Raw genomic sequence first — 15,001 nt, forward strand, 5'->3', positions numbered from 1 at the left:
GAAGGGGCTGGAGGCATCCTGGAGGCCAAGGCCCCTCTGTTCACCAACACACCCCCGGCGGTAACTCAGCGGACGCTTCCTCTGCCCATCAGTTTGGCCACGACACACACACACACGTCTGCACAAGACCCAGCTGCTCAGCCTAAGTGGGGAGAACGTCTATTTGACCCTAGAAAAAGGTGTTTTCTCTGTCGTCACTGAGAAGATTGCAAATTCTGTAAAAAAAAATGTGTTCACGGACATGTGAAAACAAAAATTCAACTGACTGACTTTTTTTTTTTAAGATAATTTATTTCAGTTTCTGCCTTCTGACAATCTGAGGTGAAATATATAGACGGTTTTTTTTTTTTTCTTCACAGGAAACAGCTTTGATTTTAGCACTGTTCTGAGAGCTCGACCTTGAAACTTTCTCCACCTGAAAATACAGTTTGTAGAACATCACCTCGTGGGACACGAAATTGCGTAAGTGTACATATAACATACCTGCATCACGGACCCCGACTTCTGGGCCACTAAGGGCAATGCGTGGATATGGCCAAGGCAAGTTCAGGTCTGAGACCAACAGGTGGGAGAGAAACAGGGGATGCACGTGGGAGACCCTCCTGAAGCCCCAGAGGCCACAGTTAGAACCACGAAGCTCTCGAGCTGACACATCTTAAGGGGAGGTACCTGCCATTTGAGTTCGAGCATTTCCTGCTGTTCAAGTGGTCAGCCCGTCCTTCTCAAGGCGTCCACGGGAACCTAAGCAAGCCTCCAGCACAGGGACAGATCAGGGCCCGCGTGTGCGGCCTGTGCGTGGGAACGGGGCCTGCTGAGCACGTCCCTTTCATTTTCGCGAGTGCACCATCCAGGACCAAGGTGGGGGGACAGGCACAGCCCCCCAGGGTCCGAGGGGCATCACCAGCAGGGGCCCTCCTTCCAGCTCAGCGACGCCCTCAGTGCCGCTCAGGAGGGCGCCGAGCGACAGCGCCCTGGTCTGACCCTGCAGGACAAGCGAGGATGCAGGGTCACCCCCGCCTGCACAGAGGTCCTGCGGGAAGTGATGGGAAGACGGGCAAAGCCAGACCACCCTGACTCTCTCCTGGAAATGACGCGTTTTTCCTTCTCCAATAGTCACCAAGAACTCTAGAGCGGGAGCAGTGTCCCCTTGACTCCTGGGGACACAGCCAGGGGGAAGGTTCCCCCCGCAGCCCTTCACTCGTCTCAAGCTCAGACAGACCAGCCAACTCAGGGACACAGGCCAGCGCCAGGACACCCAGGGACAAGGGGGGCCGGCCACGAGGAGGGTCTTGGCGTTGAGGGTGCTGCTGGGTGGGAACCATCTGGAGAACCCACACAGGCCTGTTCCCGGCCACCGGGCGACAAGGACGTACTGGGACATGTGACTTGACTAAGGCCTGGCTCCAGCCCAGGTCTGAACGTCGCACAGCAGCCAGTTAGGGGCACTTGTCACCGATGCCATTCCCCTGTATGAACTCAGCTTCAAAGGCTTTTCTAGCGAAACTCACCCTCAAGAATCGTAAAAAGGAATCAGTGATTTGCAGGAAGACGGGGAGATGGCTGAGTGGCAGGAGGGGTGGTTCAAGGAAAGTAAAAGGCCGGGGGGTGGGGGGGGGGCTGTGAGAAGAACCCCGGGACCGAGGGGCCGTGGGCCCCCAGCCCCACAGCTCTGCCTGTGGCTGAGGAAGAGGGTGGCCAGCGGGGTGGCCTGGGACCTCCTGGCTGCTACCCTTCTCCCGAGACTGGGGCTGGGCCCTCCTCCCCCTGCTTCCCAAGCTCCCTGCTGTTCTGGCAAGTGACTCAGGCCCCTGGCTGCGCAGCTGTCTCGATTGTAGGTAATTGGGCCATACAGCTGATCTAACCGCACCGACCTGCTGGGATCGTCCCTAACTGAAAAGCCAGCTCGTCGGGGCGCAGCAACGCCCAGGAAGGCCAGGCTTGTAGCTGCAGCCCTGACTGCTGGTCACGGTCAGCTGGGTTCAACAAAACTCCTCGCAAGCCCCCTTGTGGCGTGAACACTGCGCTTCTCATGCTGGGAGGCTGCAATACCAAGTGCTCTGGGTGATAAACTAACCCACTTAAAACAGCCGACGGAAAAGCAACCCTCTAGGCTACCACCTTCTCTCCACGGCAATGAACTTCACCGTCTAACTGGGCAGGGAGAGGTGAGTACGGGCTCCACTGGTTCCAGCTCCCGGGAAGGAGGAAAGAGAAGGGTCAGGCGGCACCTCTGACTCCAGTCCTGGGTCTCTGCCCTAAACCCAGCGTGGGGCTTGCCCGTGACCCTGACCGTCCCGGGTTTTGCTGGAGCACAAAACTCACGAATTGGACTCTTTCCAGCCCTCCTTTTGGCAACTTAAGAGCTCCTTGGTCTGCTTTTTTCCCCTTTTGGCAATAGGAAAATCATGGTCTACTCCCTTTCACTGTACAAAGAACTTACAATATCAGAACTTGGCTCTCCTGCCTTTGATTAAACGCGCGCACACAGTAGATATGATCAGAATACTAGCACAGGCGCTCTTAAATATCTAACAATATTGCTAAAACTGCAACAAAGGCTGAAGACGTACAAAGCCACATCTCGACATCATCCTATTTCCAAAGCAGGGTACTTTTTACTTGGGAGAATTAGCTGTTTTTGGCTCATTACGATTCACATAGCCCTGAAGGGCAGACAGCAGGAGACTGAAATGCCATTGCTAACGCAGGCCTTCGAAGCTCCTGGCTTGGGACCCTGAACCTACTGGGACTGGAAACTCTCCTCGTGGATATGACCCGACGCTTCCTGCCCCGAGTCTAAGGGTCCTGAGTTTACAGGGAGGGCCACCAGAGCTCTTTCTCCAAAGCCTCCTGTGTGTACGGCGGGGTGAGACTTCTCCGCGCTCGGACCTGAGAGCCCGCCCTGTGTCTGTCTGCTCTGACCGGGCCTCGGAGGGAAGATCGTGTCACAGAGAGAGGAAGCGTCAGCGAGGCAAGCTGCCGGCTCCTGCTGGGGACGTCGTGCGTCCTCCGGGTGACAGTGGTCAGACACTCTAAGGTGAAATGCCCGGCCAAAGGCAGACGCCACCAGGACACAGCAGGGCAGCCTCAGAGCCACCTCGACATCGGTCACTCCACGAGGCCCACGGTCTCTGGCAGTGTCCCCTCGTGGGGCTGAGAGCCACAGGCAGCACTTCTGGGGTCAGACTCTACTCTTAGGAGCTAGATTTATACAAACAAGGGGAGGGGAAAAAAACCCAAAGCAACCCTTGCTTCTACCTTCAACTGCTATTTCAAGAGGCCTGTATGGAAAAAAAAAAAAAAGGTCTCAAGATCATCTTGAAGTTAAAGTGCTTGGAAAAGCCCCAAGAAGTCAAAGCTGCACTTCCTTCCAAGGCTGCATGGGCCCTCCCGCCCCACCCTGGGGGGACAGGGCCGCCAGCCCCCCAGCGCCCCTGGAAAGACCCAGAACCTACTGTCTCCCTCCAGGAATCAGACTGGATCGGACGTCCGCACAGAAATCTTCTATGTACAAGGGTAAGTCTTTTGGGCACCTTAGAATAAAATCTTAATGCATTTCAACTAACCACTAAGAAAGCCAACGACACGCAGCCGCGGGGGGAGAGCCCTGCGAGGGCACGTGGCCCTGCTCTTGTGGGGGTGGGGGGAGCACAGCGCACCCAGGGGTCGTGGTTGAACATCTCAGGAGGGGCTGCGTTATCTTCAGGAGGCACTGGAGGAGGGGCCCACACACCCGTTAGCTGGATGTTATTTCTCTGAAACGCGGTCGGTAGAGACTCGTCCTATCACTGGGCCCAGCATCGGGTGGAGGCGCTCCAGCCTGTGTGACCCGCCCCGCACAGGACAGGCAAACTGGCGGCACAGCTGTGCTTTGTTTAGTGACATGGCCAGAGAGGCTGCCACCACACACACACGCACACACACACGCGCACGCACACACACCATTGTGAAAACAGCAGGGTTTCTGAAGCCCCAGCCCCCCAGGTCTCCCGGAGGAGCAGCCCACACCGGCGCACTCGGGTCCTGCCGTGTTCCCCGTCACCTCCCTTACGATCACCCAGGTGTGCGTTCCTCGGCTCAACCAATGCACGCTCTGCTCTGGAACATTCCAGGGAGGCATCCCCCACGAGGGGAACCGTGGAGGGCTGGAGGGCTGGGTATCAGGCGTGTGTCTGTCATGCTGGAGGAGGTGGAGCGGGGACACGGGACGAAGGACCAAGGCAGGAAGGACAGAACCCCGCTGGCCTCGTCAAGGTCAGTGCCCAAGAGCTGGGGCTGGGGCGGGGGAACCGGGCTCACCAGGGCAGCTGGCATGCTGGAGGCCTGCTGGCCAGACTGCAGTCCCTCGGGCTGGTCAGCTGTGCCTGGTACAAACCTGGGGGGAAGAGCCCCGGCTCCCGGCACCTGAGACGGCGAGGGGGTGTCTGCAGAGTCCGCAGGAAAGTGGTCCAAGGGCTCGGGTGGCGGAAGGTACAGGCTTCCCCAGGCGGCCGGGGTGGAGGGCCCGACCCTCCGAAGCCCCCGCTACCCAGCCTCACACAGTCACCGCCAGGAGCGGCCTCTGCCACGGTGCCTGTTAACGCTGACACAGATTCTTTTGTCTTTTTTGAAATAAAGAGCCGCACTGTTTGCTTTCAGAAAGGGCGGTTGTCTTGAAGCTGCTGAAGAAGCTTCTCTTGTCTGTGCTTCGTCACGGGACTGATGGCCCCAAGCTACTCCCAGGGAGCAAGGGGCGGAAGCTTCTCCACTCCAGAAGCAAGCTGCCGGCTGAGCGGGAACATCTCAGACGGCCTGACACAGACACCTGAGTGCTATGTGGGTCCAACACAGCCACTCGGAGCCGTGCCGTCTCCCGGCGCCCACACCCAACTGTGGCCGGGCCTTCTGCAGCCGGGAAAGCACGTCCTCTGCCCCGGTCTCTCTCCCGTCCTGGAATAGGGGGTGTCCCTCTCCTCCTGGAGCTTCGTGGGACTCCAGTCCCTGCTGCACGGAGAGGGGACCCGGGAAAGAGCCAGCACCAGCCGTGGACTGACACTCAGAGGCCCCCGCCCCCTCTGCTTGGCCCCCGCTCAGCAGGAACCCCACTGTGGGAGGAACCCAATCCCACCCTGCAGGGGGGCCCCCTGATCATCACTCCTGACTGCCCTGTGTCACTGGCGTGTGCCACCCCACAGCTGCCCTTCCCTACCCTCCCAGGTGCGCCCCAGCCTCTCCCGCAGGAGGCTACGATGGACGCCGTGCCCATCCTGGACCCAGCATCCTCCCTCCTGCGCCCCCTCGGTCCCACGCCGCAGGCCTGCCACTCGGGGATATGGACAGTCACCTCGGTGTTGGCTGTGTAATCCCAGGGACACTTTGGCACGCAGATGGGGGAGCAGACACAGGCAGAGGGGAGGCAGGGAAAACAGGAAACCAGATTCTTCCAACCGCTAGTTCTAGGGCGGTGTGGGGCGGCTCTGGTGCTGCCAATGTCATGCGGGGGCGGGGGGGGGGGGTGACAGCCAGCCGTGGGCCCGGGAAGGAGGCGCGCACCCACGGTCCTCCTGGGGGAGCCTCGGGCCACCTCCCGAGGCCTACTCGGTGGTCATCTGCTCGATGTGGTCGCTCAGCAGCTTGTACTGCTCTGCAAGAGAAGACAACGTTATTCCTCGTGAGAGAGACGGCGACACGGACAGGCAGGTCCTTCTCATTCGGGGTGGTAACGAAGCAGGCCCTCCCGGGCGTGGTGAGTGTGGGCTTCTGAAGGTGCGCCCTCGGCCTGGCAGTGGGCTCCTTGGAACCAGGGTGCATCTTCCCATGGAAATGACGCTCCAGAGGGCAGCCCCGCAGGCCCCCAGGAAGCCTGGTGGGGGCGGATGGACCCTATCATGGGAGCCAGGAGTGGGTCCTGGAGGCCACGCAGGGGTCACGGGGTGGAGGGGGCAATGTTCTTGCCCTGTGATGAGTGGTGGGGCTCGTGACAGCACTTTGAGATTGTCCACGGGCACCTCCTGAGGCCACCTGTCCTTGGCCCTCTTTAACCTGGTCCAGGATGGAGTTTTATTGTTAAACAATATTAATCTGTACAAATCTATGTCTAAGTGGAAGACTTTTCAGGGGACAAGGAGGAAGCATTCTGTAGCACGTGGGATGACGCGTAAAGGCCAGCTGTCGATTAGGGAAGCTGACATCAGCAACGTGTCCCCTTCCGTTACGGAAGTCAGAGATTCCGGAAAGACCTCAAGACCCCCGCCGCTCCCCCAAGACCTCCAGCAGCAGTGTCATTCAAGGAATGAAGGCAGGCCATGTGGCGGCCATTTAGAAGGAGGGGCAACTCAGGGCCAGAGTCTGCCCATTTTCAAGGTCAGAGTCTGAGCACCAAGTTATATCTTTTCCTGGTCCCTGTCTGTAAGCACTGACCTGGTGGGCCCCGCACCATCCTGCCCAACCCGGGCAAGCCCTACCGAGCAGGACTGTGTCTCCAAATGGAAGGAAAAGTGTCCCACGCACGCAGGCAGACAGGCACGTTTAACGTCCCATTTGTAACTACAGCAGGGACAATCCTCTGAGCGGGGTGGGGACCCCGGCACACAGCGCACTTGCTCCTGAAACCCCGGTCCTGCCGCCACTCACCCTCGTCCAGGTTGCCGATCACCGCCTGCTTCTTCAGAAAGTCGTTGCACAGCTTCTTGTTCAGCCCGAACGCCAGCATGTTGTGCGTGAATGTGCTGGGGGGGGCGGGGGACACGGCCGTGAGCTGGCACCCCTCCTGCCTCCCGAGGGGAAGGGAGCCGGGGCCCGACATGCAGCCCATCAGGCCGGGGAATTGACAGAAAGATGTAAAACCAAGTCGCCTCATCGGCCAGCCTTGCTCACCATGAAACCGTGTTGGGGGGCGGACTAATTGGGAACCGGAGTCAAGGCCAAATGGAGTGAATTGTGCGTTCTGAGCCGTTTAAGAACGCACAGTGGTAGTGACACTGAGTCAGGGACGTGTGATATCATAAGGATGGCGCTCTCCCAGCAGAGCCCCCGGGTAGGAGCGTCTCACCGGGCGGCCCCTCCTCACACCGCCCTGCTTGCTCATCTCCTGGGTGACCCGGGGTGGGCGTGGGCCCTGTCCGGGTCACGGGGGCGCGGCAGGCCGGCCCTGGCGCTCACCCCAGCTGCCCGAAGGTGATGTTCTCGTTGAACCGCAGGCTGTCGTCCCGCTCCTCCTGGGTCATGTGGCACCACCTCTCCCTGCAAGCACAGGAGGGGCAGTGGAGGGGCTTCAGAGCCCACACCCCCGCCGCTCGGCCCTCCCCTGCTCTGACCCACAGGTGCCGGCCTCCCTGACGCAGAGGGGACACCTCTGCCGAAGAGCTGCTGGCGCTGCTTCTACGAAGCCTGCCCGAAGGCTGCCCCTCTGCCTGGGGGCCCGAGACCCACACTCGTCACCTTCTCCTGGCGGAGACAAGGCTCAGGACCCAGAGACAGTGTGCGCTTAGCGGCTGCCCGGAGCATTCTCCAGGAGACGAGAACGCTGCCCACACACCCTTCTCTACGGCTCAGGGACAGCGGAGGCCGAGGCCCGGGTCACCGGCGGGGAGGCGTGCCGAGAAGCCGGCGGAGCAGGGGTCAGGAGCCCGGCGAGGAGGCCCTGGGCCCCGCGCTGTGTGCAGGCCCTCGGCCCTCGGGCGGAGGTCTGCGGCCTCTGACCACACGCTGCCCGCCAGGCCGGCCCGCCTCTGCCGCTCATTCTGCCCCCAGGCTGCCTCGTAGGGCGCGGGGACGGCCCGTGAGCGCGGTGAAGACGGCACAGAGCCTCTAAGCAAAGCTGGGAAACCCAACGAGGAGGGACCACGGCCCGCGGGGCTCCCCGTGCTCCCCGTGAAGGAGCGCAGCGCTCAGGGTTCGGGCAGGGAAGGTGCTCTTTTGAGCTCTTTTTGAGCTCGGTGTCCCTGAGTGACAGCCAACTCCGCCCGATCCTGCGGGGCGTCAGCCCCTCCCCTTATGGCCGAGCACCCTTGTCCCCAGTGGCCCAGGACCGTAAGCCACTGCACCACTCCACCTCCACCCCCCGGGGCACGGGAGCGCGTGGCCACCTGAGAAGTGGGCAGATGCCTATTTCCCCTTAAAAATTACACTCCGGACAAGGAGTCTGACTGAAACAGGGCTGAGAGGAAGAAGACAGAAGAAAAGGGAGAGAAGAGGCAGCATGAGGGGGTGAGGGGTCAGGGCGATGGAGAAGCTGAAAGAAGAGGAACAGAACCGAGAACATCGACTCTTAACTCCTCTCCCCCCTCCCAGCCCAGGGCGGCTACTGGTGCCGCCGCGGCTGAGCGGGAGCCACGGGACACCAGGGCGCAACAGAGGCGGCACTGTCAGTCTCCCAGTCTCTTCCTGCTGACAGGACACCCACGAAGATACCTGGAATGTGCTTCCAGGCACTATGCTAATCCCACGCCATGTTCCTTCCCATCCTCTTTCCCTGAGTGGTCACCCTCAGAACTGTCCAGGCACATAAACTCCCACACCACCACCAGGCTCGCTGGGTACAGTTGCGCAGGTTGTGTGCTGCACAACCCCAGACCACGTGGAAGTGGCTCCGTTGCAGTCGTGCAGCACAGCAGCCCTGACCGAGGTGAGGAGGTGGGTCTTTTCGCTGTGGCGAGGACTAGAGTTGGGACATTTTATCTGATCTCTGGAGAGATAGGTAGACGGTCATTTGGGATCAGGGGATGCCTACCAACAAATCAATTCCTTAGAACTGAGTTCAACACCCAATACTGGTCGAGGTCTAATACCACAAGAGGGCAGATCGTGCGTCTAAAGTGCCACAGTGGGAATTCGGATGTGTCCAGCAGCTTACAGAACAGGAAGCCTCCTGAAACGGGGACATTTCCACCTCTGAGAACAGAGAGGGTGCTGATGCTGTTGTCGGCAGAGTCTGCCAAAGAGGAATCATGCTGGAGGCACAAGGTTGCCCAAGGACCCAGAGCCAACCCCCGGCCCCCAGTCTCGGGGTGTCCTGGGGGTCAGACCTGGGATGTGCGTGGCCAGACCACATCTGCTCTGGGTGAGGAGGTCCGTGAGGCCCAGAGGCTCACTTCCCCTCGTGGGGCTCAGAGGTCACGGAGCTCCAGCCCTGTCGGGCCTCGGCTGTGGTGCTGGGAAGCCTTGCTCCAGGAAGGCTGGTTAATTACACACACGCCCCCGCCCCCCAGAGAGTCTGTGGGAACTTGGGGGCTTTTTAGGAATGGAGGTAGCTGCCATGCCTAAATGCTCCTTTTAAAGCCATAATAAGGCTGCATTAAAAAAAACAAGATTTCTCATAAAACAATAAGCACTAAAAATACATCACTGATTAAAGGAAGCATGCTTTGGGAAATTTCCACCAAATTTAAAAAAAGCACTGAATCAGAAACTATATTTTGAATAGGCAGGCCTTTCACTCTAAAAATATCTTACCAAGATATCGAACACATATCAAGTTCAAACAATTGAAGTCAGACCCCCACCGTGGGCTCACAGGAAATAGCCTGTTCTAGACCTTTGTCTTCAGGGGACCCCCTCACACACACAGGCCTCACATCACACAGTGGCCGGGGGGAGGAAGCAGCTGTCCTTCCTCCGGGACCCCCCAGACCTGTCAGAGTGGGCGAGGGTCTGCCAGAGCCCACGGGCCCCCAGGCATGACTGCAGGGACAGGTCCTCTGGCCCGACCTGCGGCTCCTGAGCCCGGATCGATGACCGAGCACACAACGAGGGAACCCAAGGGTGTGGTTTCGGGGTCCGCTCGGAGGACCAGAGTGGCCCATGGAGGCTGGACTCACTCAAGGTTGGAGCTGACCTGCTGGACCTCACTGCCCTCTCCTCTCGGGATGCGCACCGGGCCTCATGGGGGTCTCGGGGGCCGTGTCTGTCTCCTGACCATTTCGGGGTCTCTATCCTCGGCGAGCTCCCCACTGTCTGTCTCCAGCCTGTCCCAGCGCTGGGCCCGCCGGCCGCGAGTCACACCCACGTCTGGTCACACCCCCCTCCCCTCCGACCCAGTGGCCCCGGAAGGGCGCCCGCACGGTCCAGGGACAGTCACGTGGACACACACCTCTTCTTCTCCTCCTCTCCAGCATCCCCTCTGGAGCGGCAGCAGAAACAGGTAAACAGAGGAACACGTCAAAGTCATGCAAGATATGTGGATGGAAAAGAGAGCTAAGCGCGGAAGGAGGGTTATCACAGCGGAGACGGATATGGAGACGGGGTTCCAGGGGGCGGTGGCCCAGGAGTCCGAGAGCAAAGCAACACGAGGATCCCCCTGGCCTACAGGCACTTCCTGCATCTGCGACTGCCAGAAGGGCAGAGAATTGTCTCTCTAGAACCCTTAGGAACGTCCCAGCATCGCTCCCTCTCCACGTGCTCCCTTCCCGGGACACACAGCCACAGCAGGGCCGCCGTGGGGTACAAGGCAGGCCATCCCGGTAGGGTTTACTCCCCCCCAAAATAGATTTCACTTAACATCCCCCAAGTGCTCGCGGACTGAAGCCTTACCAGCAGGCACCTGCCCTCTCTCCTGCCAGGAGAAAGGTTAAGGGGTCTCCCCAGGGTCAAAGGCGGCGGGGATTCATTTCATCAACGAGGAGAGACTCGAAGTCCCATGACTGGAGGGGCCAACAAGGTGACCCAGGCCTGGGAGGCCGCTGCCCCTTGCCGGCCCCGCCGCTGCACACAGCAGGCACCAGCCTTAGCTCGCCGCCGTGGCCAGAGAGAGCTGAGCACCCGCCCAGCCCTCGCCGCTGCCCAGTGCTTTGTGAACCGGTTTACAAAGGGAGTCTTCCGAAGTGGCAAGACTGCCCTCGGGGAAGCTGCAGCCCAGAGGAGTAAGTTGACAGTAGCGACTGCCCTTCCCTGACGTGAGCCCAGCACCCAGGGTCCCGCTGCAGTGGTCTCAGCTCGGGAGTCTGGAGTCTCACAGAGACAGGCAGAGTGGGTCCCACGGGGCCCTGTCGGTTTCACTCAGTGGGAGTCTGCATTTCTTAGGAGGGTCAGGCCGAGTCATGCCGGAGCCCCGGGGCAGGAAGCGCTCATGCAAGCTGGGCCCCCCACCCGTGAAGCGGTGCGCCCGGGACCCTTCAGGCAGCTTGCAGGGCACCGGGGCCGCAAGGGGTTGAGGAAGAAACACAGACGCATCGACTCAGCCGTTCCGTCCTCCTGCTCTCCTCTTCAGAAACGGGACAAGAAAGCCTCGCCCTGGTCCTCTTCCCTGAGGCAAAGCGGGCCCGGACTTGGCTCCTACCTGGTGGTGGGAGACCGCTTTCTCCTCTCACAGTGGACAGCGTCGAAAAAGGCCGCGTTCCAGAACCTCAGCGTGTGCCTGCAAGACAGACAAGGCCCATGTGCCTTTATCCTAAATGGAGCTGGCTCCTCCCACACCCGGCAAAGTGTCCTGAGGGCATCTGTGCGTCTCTCCCAGGACTCAGCCTGGACTCATCGGGTCAAAGGGGAAGCCGCCACCTGCAGGATGTGGGCGAAGGCCATTTCCCCTTCTCTGTCTCCGGCTGAGGCTCCCAACAGGAAGCAGAGGCTTTGAGGAGACCTGCTTCTCTAGAACAGGGTCTAGTAACATAAATGGGAACCCCCGGCAGGGACAGGCCACGTGCAGAGAGCAAACACATTTGGAGCGACACACAAGGAAGAAGCATTCTTCCCAAGGATCAGGGTCAGCAAACCTACGGCACGCGGGCCAAGTCCGGCCTGCTCTCTGTCTGTGTAAATCAAGCTTTATGGGGTCACAGCCACAGCCCTCCACTTACATCCTGCCCACGGCGGCCCTGGCACTACAGCAGTGGAGTGCAGCGGTTGCCTGTAAAGCCTAACATACTTACCACCCGGCTCTGTACAGAAAAGTGGGGCTGAGCCCTGTTGCGCATGATAAGACAGCAGCTGAGCCTAGAGGGGCCCGAGCTAAATCACGGACAGTGGGGCCGGGGCTGCTGGGCTCCTTCTCCCTGCTTCCACCCGAGGCTGGTCCCTCAAGGTGGGCCCTCCTCGCGGAGGCTTCGGGACAGCTGCAGCCCAGCCCTGGCCGGCCGCGTGCCTCACACGCCCCGTTCTGCTGCACCAAGTTCTCCCACCGCCGCTACACTGTGATCCTCGCGGGAGGGGCACGTGGGACACCCTTCGGGTTCCAGGTGCTAGTACACCGCCTACTTGTGAGGAAATAAAAGCCACCGATGGAGAGGCTTCAGAGGGACGAGAGTGTCCTCAGAGAAAGACAGAGGGCGAGATGTCCCCTGACCACTGGTCTCCCACTGCAACCGTGACCGTCACGTGTGTACATTATCGACATATACAGAACAGCTGTACTAGGATATAAGTCACATACCGTAAAATGCACGCTTTTCAAGTACACAATTCAGTGGGTTTTAGTATATTGACAGAATTCTGCAACCATCGCTACTATCCATTTCCGGGACACTTTCATCACCGCACTCCCGGCTTCCCCCAGCCCCTGGCAACCACCAATCTGCTCTGTCTCCAGGGCTTTGCCTCCTGGACATTTTGTGTACATACACTACGTGGTCTTTTGTGTCTGGCCTGGGTCACGTGGCAGAATGTTTTCCAGGTCCACCCACGTCGTGGCAGGTGTGGGTGCCTCATTCCTTTACATGGCTGAGTGACAGCCCACATTTCGTGTATCCACCTTCGGGCTCTTACGAATAACACTGTCATGAACATACGTGCACAGGTTTTTGCTTGAGTACCTGTTTTCAACTTTTCTCAGTATCTACCCAGGAGTAAAATTGCCAGGGTCATGGGCTAAAACTGTTTAACTGCTGCCCGACCATTCTCCGCAGTGGCTGCTGCATGGGGTGATCCCACCAGCTGTGTATGAGTTTCCAATTTCCCTGCCTCCTCGCCCATCTTTTCTCCTTTGGCTCTCCCAGGGGGCGTGAGTGGCCTTCACTTCTGATGGAGACATGGGTGCTGGTGACACAGGTTGAGGGTGGCCTTACCAGATGGGCTGCTGCTTCAGGTGTGTGTACAGGTAGATCTTCTCCCCCTTCTTCTCCTCCTCTGGGCTGCACACAGTCACTACGGGAGGGGGAGGGAGACTGAGCGAGGCAGACCCCCCCCCCCGACTCCAGCGACCCTCCCGGCAGGCCCCGCCTCGTCCCACAGGTCACACAAACATGCAGCGGAAACTCCATGGCACCTGCCCTGCGGCCCTCAGGCCTGGCCCTGAGGACTCCTCCCCAGGGAGGGTCCCGGGAACACCTCCCCCACCCCTGGGGAGACTCTCCTTGACTCCCCTGGGATGAGGAGTTGATCCCCAGAGAGGCGGGTTTTCTGTGGAAATTCAGTAAGCGGTTAGAGACCGGAGCAGAGCGCAGTATGACAGCGTCCCCCGCTACGGGGGAGCTGGAGCCCCAGGCGTCCGGGGACCTGCGGCTCACCGCGGGCTGGACCAAGGCCCTGGGGCGCTGCTGTGGCACCGCCCGGCCCCGCGAGCACGGGTAGGCACTCACCCGTCTTCCGCGGCTTCTCCTGGGGCTTGCCCTCTTTCTCCCTTGGGGAGAGAAACCATAGCAGTGACAAAACGACCCCAAGAACCCTGTTACGTTGCTGAAACGGGACGATGCCTCATAACCAATGTGTAAATCGAAGGTGGTCTCCTCTGAAAACGTGCTTATGAAATCAACGCCACATGTACCGCCTGCCAGTCTTTTAGAACTGAGATGCGTTGTTCAGGCTTCTTTGTGCCGTTTTCTCTGTATCCAAGACTGTCCAGACCAAAGGAGGAATAAAGCCAACTGGCCTGGCTGTAACCGAGCTGTCGGAGGGGACGGCGGGGACCACAGGGTGCCCCTGCTTTGTGGAAGTCTCGGTTCCTGCACTGTTCTGAAGCGGCCCCGCCCCCGCGGGTCCCCGAGCGGCTATGGGAACACCGCTGCCCTGGGAAACACGGTTTCTCTCACGGCAGCGGGAGGCGGGGTGCAGGGAGGCGGGTGTAACTCCCCTCCTGCCTACCGACAATTTCCACATGCTCCTCTCCGGTCCTAGAAACACGGGCCCATGGGGAGCATGCCAGCATGTCAGCATGTCAGCATGTCAGCAAATGGAACAGCGTTTGGAAGCCCCAGAAAACTGGAGGGTGGGGAGGCAGCTGCCCCCGGGAGCAGCTCTCAGGCCCCAGTGATGGCCGAGGGCGCAGAGATGCTCCCGTCACCAGGCCAGCGTGGCCTCCTTGTCACACCCACGGTCGGGGAGGGACGCACGCAGGCGACACTCACTCGCTTCTCCTGGCCAGGGGCCCCTTGGGCTTGGTCTCCAGCCCGAAGAAGCCCTTGACGTTCTCCGTCTTGGCCGACGTGTTCTTCAGCAGCCGCTCGGCGATGTCCTTCTTCTCCGCTAACCAGCTATTGGCCGATTTCAAGTAGGAGTCGATGCTCCCGGCTGGCTTCTCCTTGAACTCGGAGGGGAGCAGGTGTGGTTTACCTGGAGGGAGGGGGAGAGAGCAGGGATGAGAGCCAACTGGAACCACGGAGGCCGGGGCCACCTCCCTCCGCCATCGCCAGACACAGCGGCGGTGGGAAGCAAGAGGCTCAGGAGGCCCGTGAGCACACGGAGAGCCGGGGCCCCTGCCGTCTCGGGCGGTCGCTGAGCACCTAGTGTGTACAGGTCAGCCAGGTGCCACCAGGGGCTGCAGAGGAAACAGGCAGGGATCCAGCCCCAAAGAAGCACCAAGTCCAGAAGGCGGGTGAGCAGCGCACACAGGGAGAGTGTAACGTACAAAGTGATGGAGGAAGACACAAGAGTCTCTCCTTGTGGAAGGAGGGGGCGTGCGGACTCCAGACGGCCTGGCTGGCACTTGGGCTGGCCCTGAAACAGGGAGGCCATTGGACATGGGAGACGGTGAGAGAAGGGCAGCGAGGGAAAAAGAGGCATGTCCCTTCCTAAGGCTGTGCACGGACCGGACCGAGGCCCAGGCACCCCGTGGGCCGAGGTGTCCCGCCCCAGATCAAAGGGCTCCACACTAAGG

At 60.0% G+C, this 15,001-nt stretch overlaps 1 protein-coding gene across 4 annotated transcripts in view; it reads right to left on the reverse strand.

Moving 5' to 3' along the window:
- Positions 1–293: 293 nt before the first annotated feature.
- The window catches only part of KIAA0513, a 59,743-nt gene continuing 45,035 nt past the window's right edge, over positions 294–15,001 (reverse strand). For 2 of the 4 annotated variants that reach the window (XM_082366897.1, XM_082366898.1), the window contains exons 6-13: positions 14,253–14,457; positions 13,488–13,528; positions 12,975–13,053; positions 11,255–11,332; positions 10,070–10,099; positions 7,141–7,221; positions 6,613–6,707; positions 294–5,623 (exon numbers count right to left, since the gene is read on the reverse strand). In XM_082366897.1, coding sequence (XP_082223023.1) covers positions 5,574–5,623; positions 6,613–6,707; positions 7,141–7,221; positions 10,070–10,099; positions 11,255–11,332; positions 12,975–13,053; positions 13,488–13,528; positions 14,253–14,457 — 659 coding nt within the window. In that variant the 3' untranslated portion in view covers positions 294–5,573. The remainder of the gene's footprint in view (positions 5,624–6,612; positions 6,708–7,140; positions 7,222–10,069; positions 10,100–11,254; positions 11,333–12,974; positions 13,054–13,487; positions 13,529–14,252; positions 14,458–15,001) is intronic. The other 2 variants (XR_014237441.1, XM_082366899.1) reach the window with 2 other exon arrangements.

This window comes from Balaenoptera borealis (genome assembly GCF_965194805.1).
Source record: "Balaenoptera borealis genome assembly, chromosome: 19".
Classification (NCBI taxonomy): Eukaryota; Metazoa; Chordata; class Mammalia; order Artiodactyla; family Balaenopteridae; genus Balaenoptera; species Balaenoptera borealis.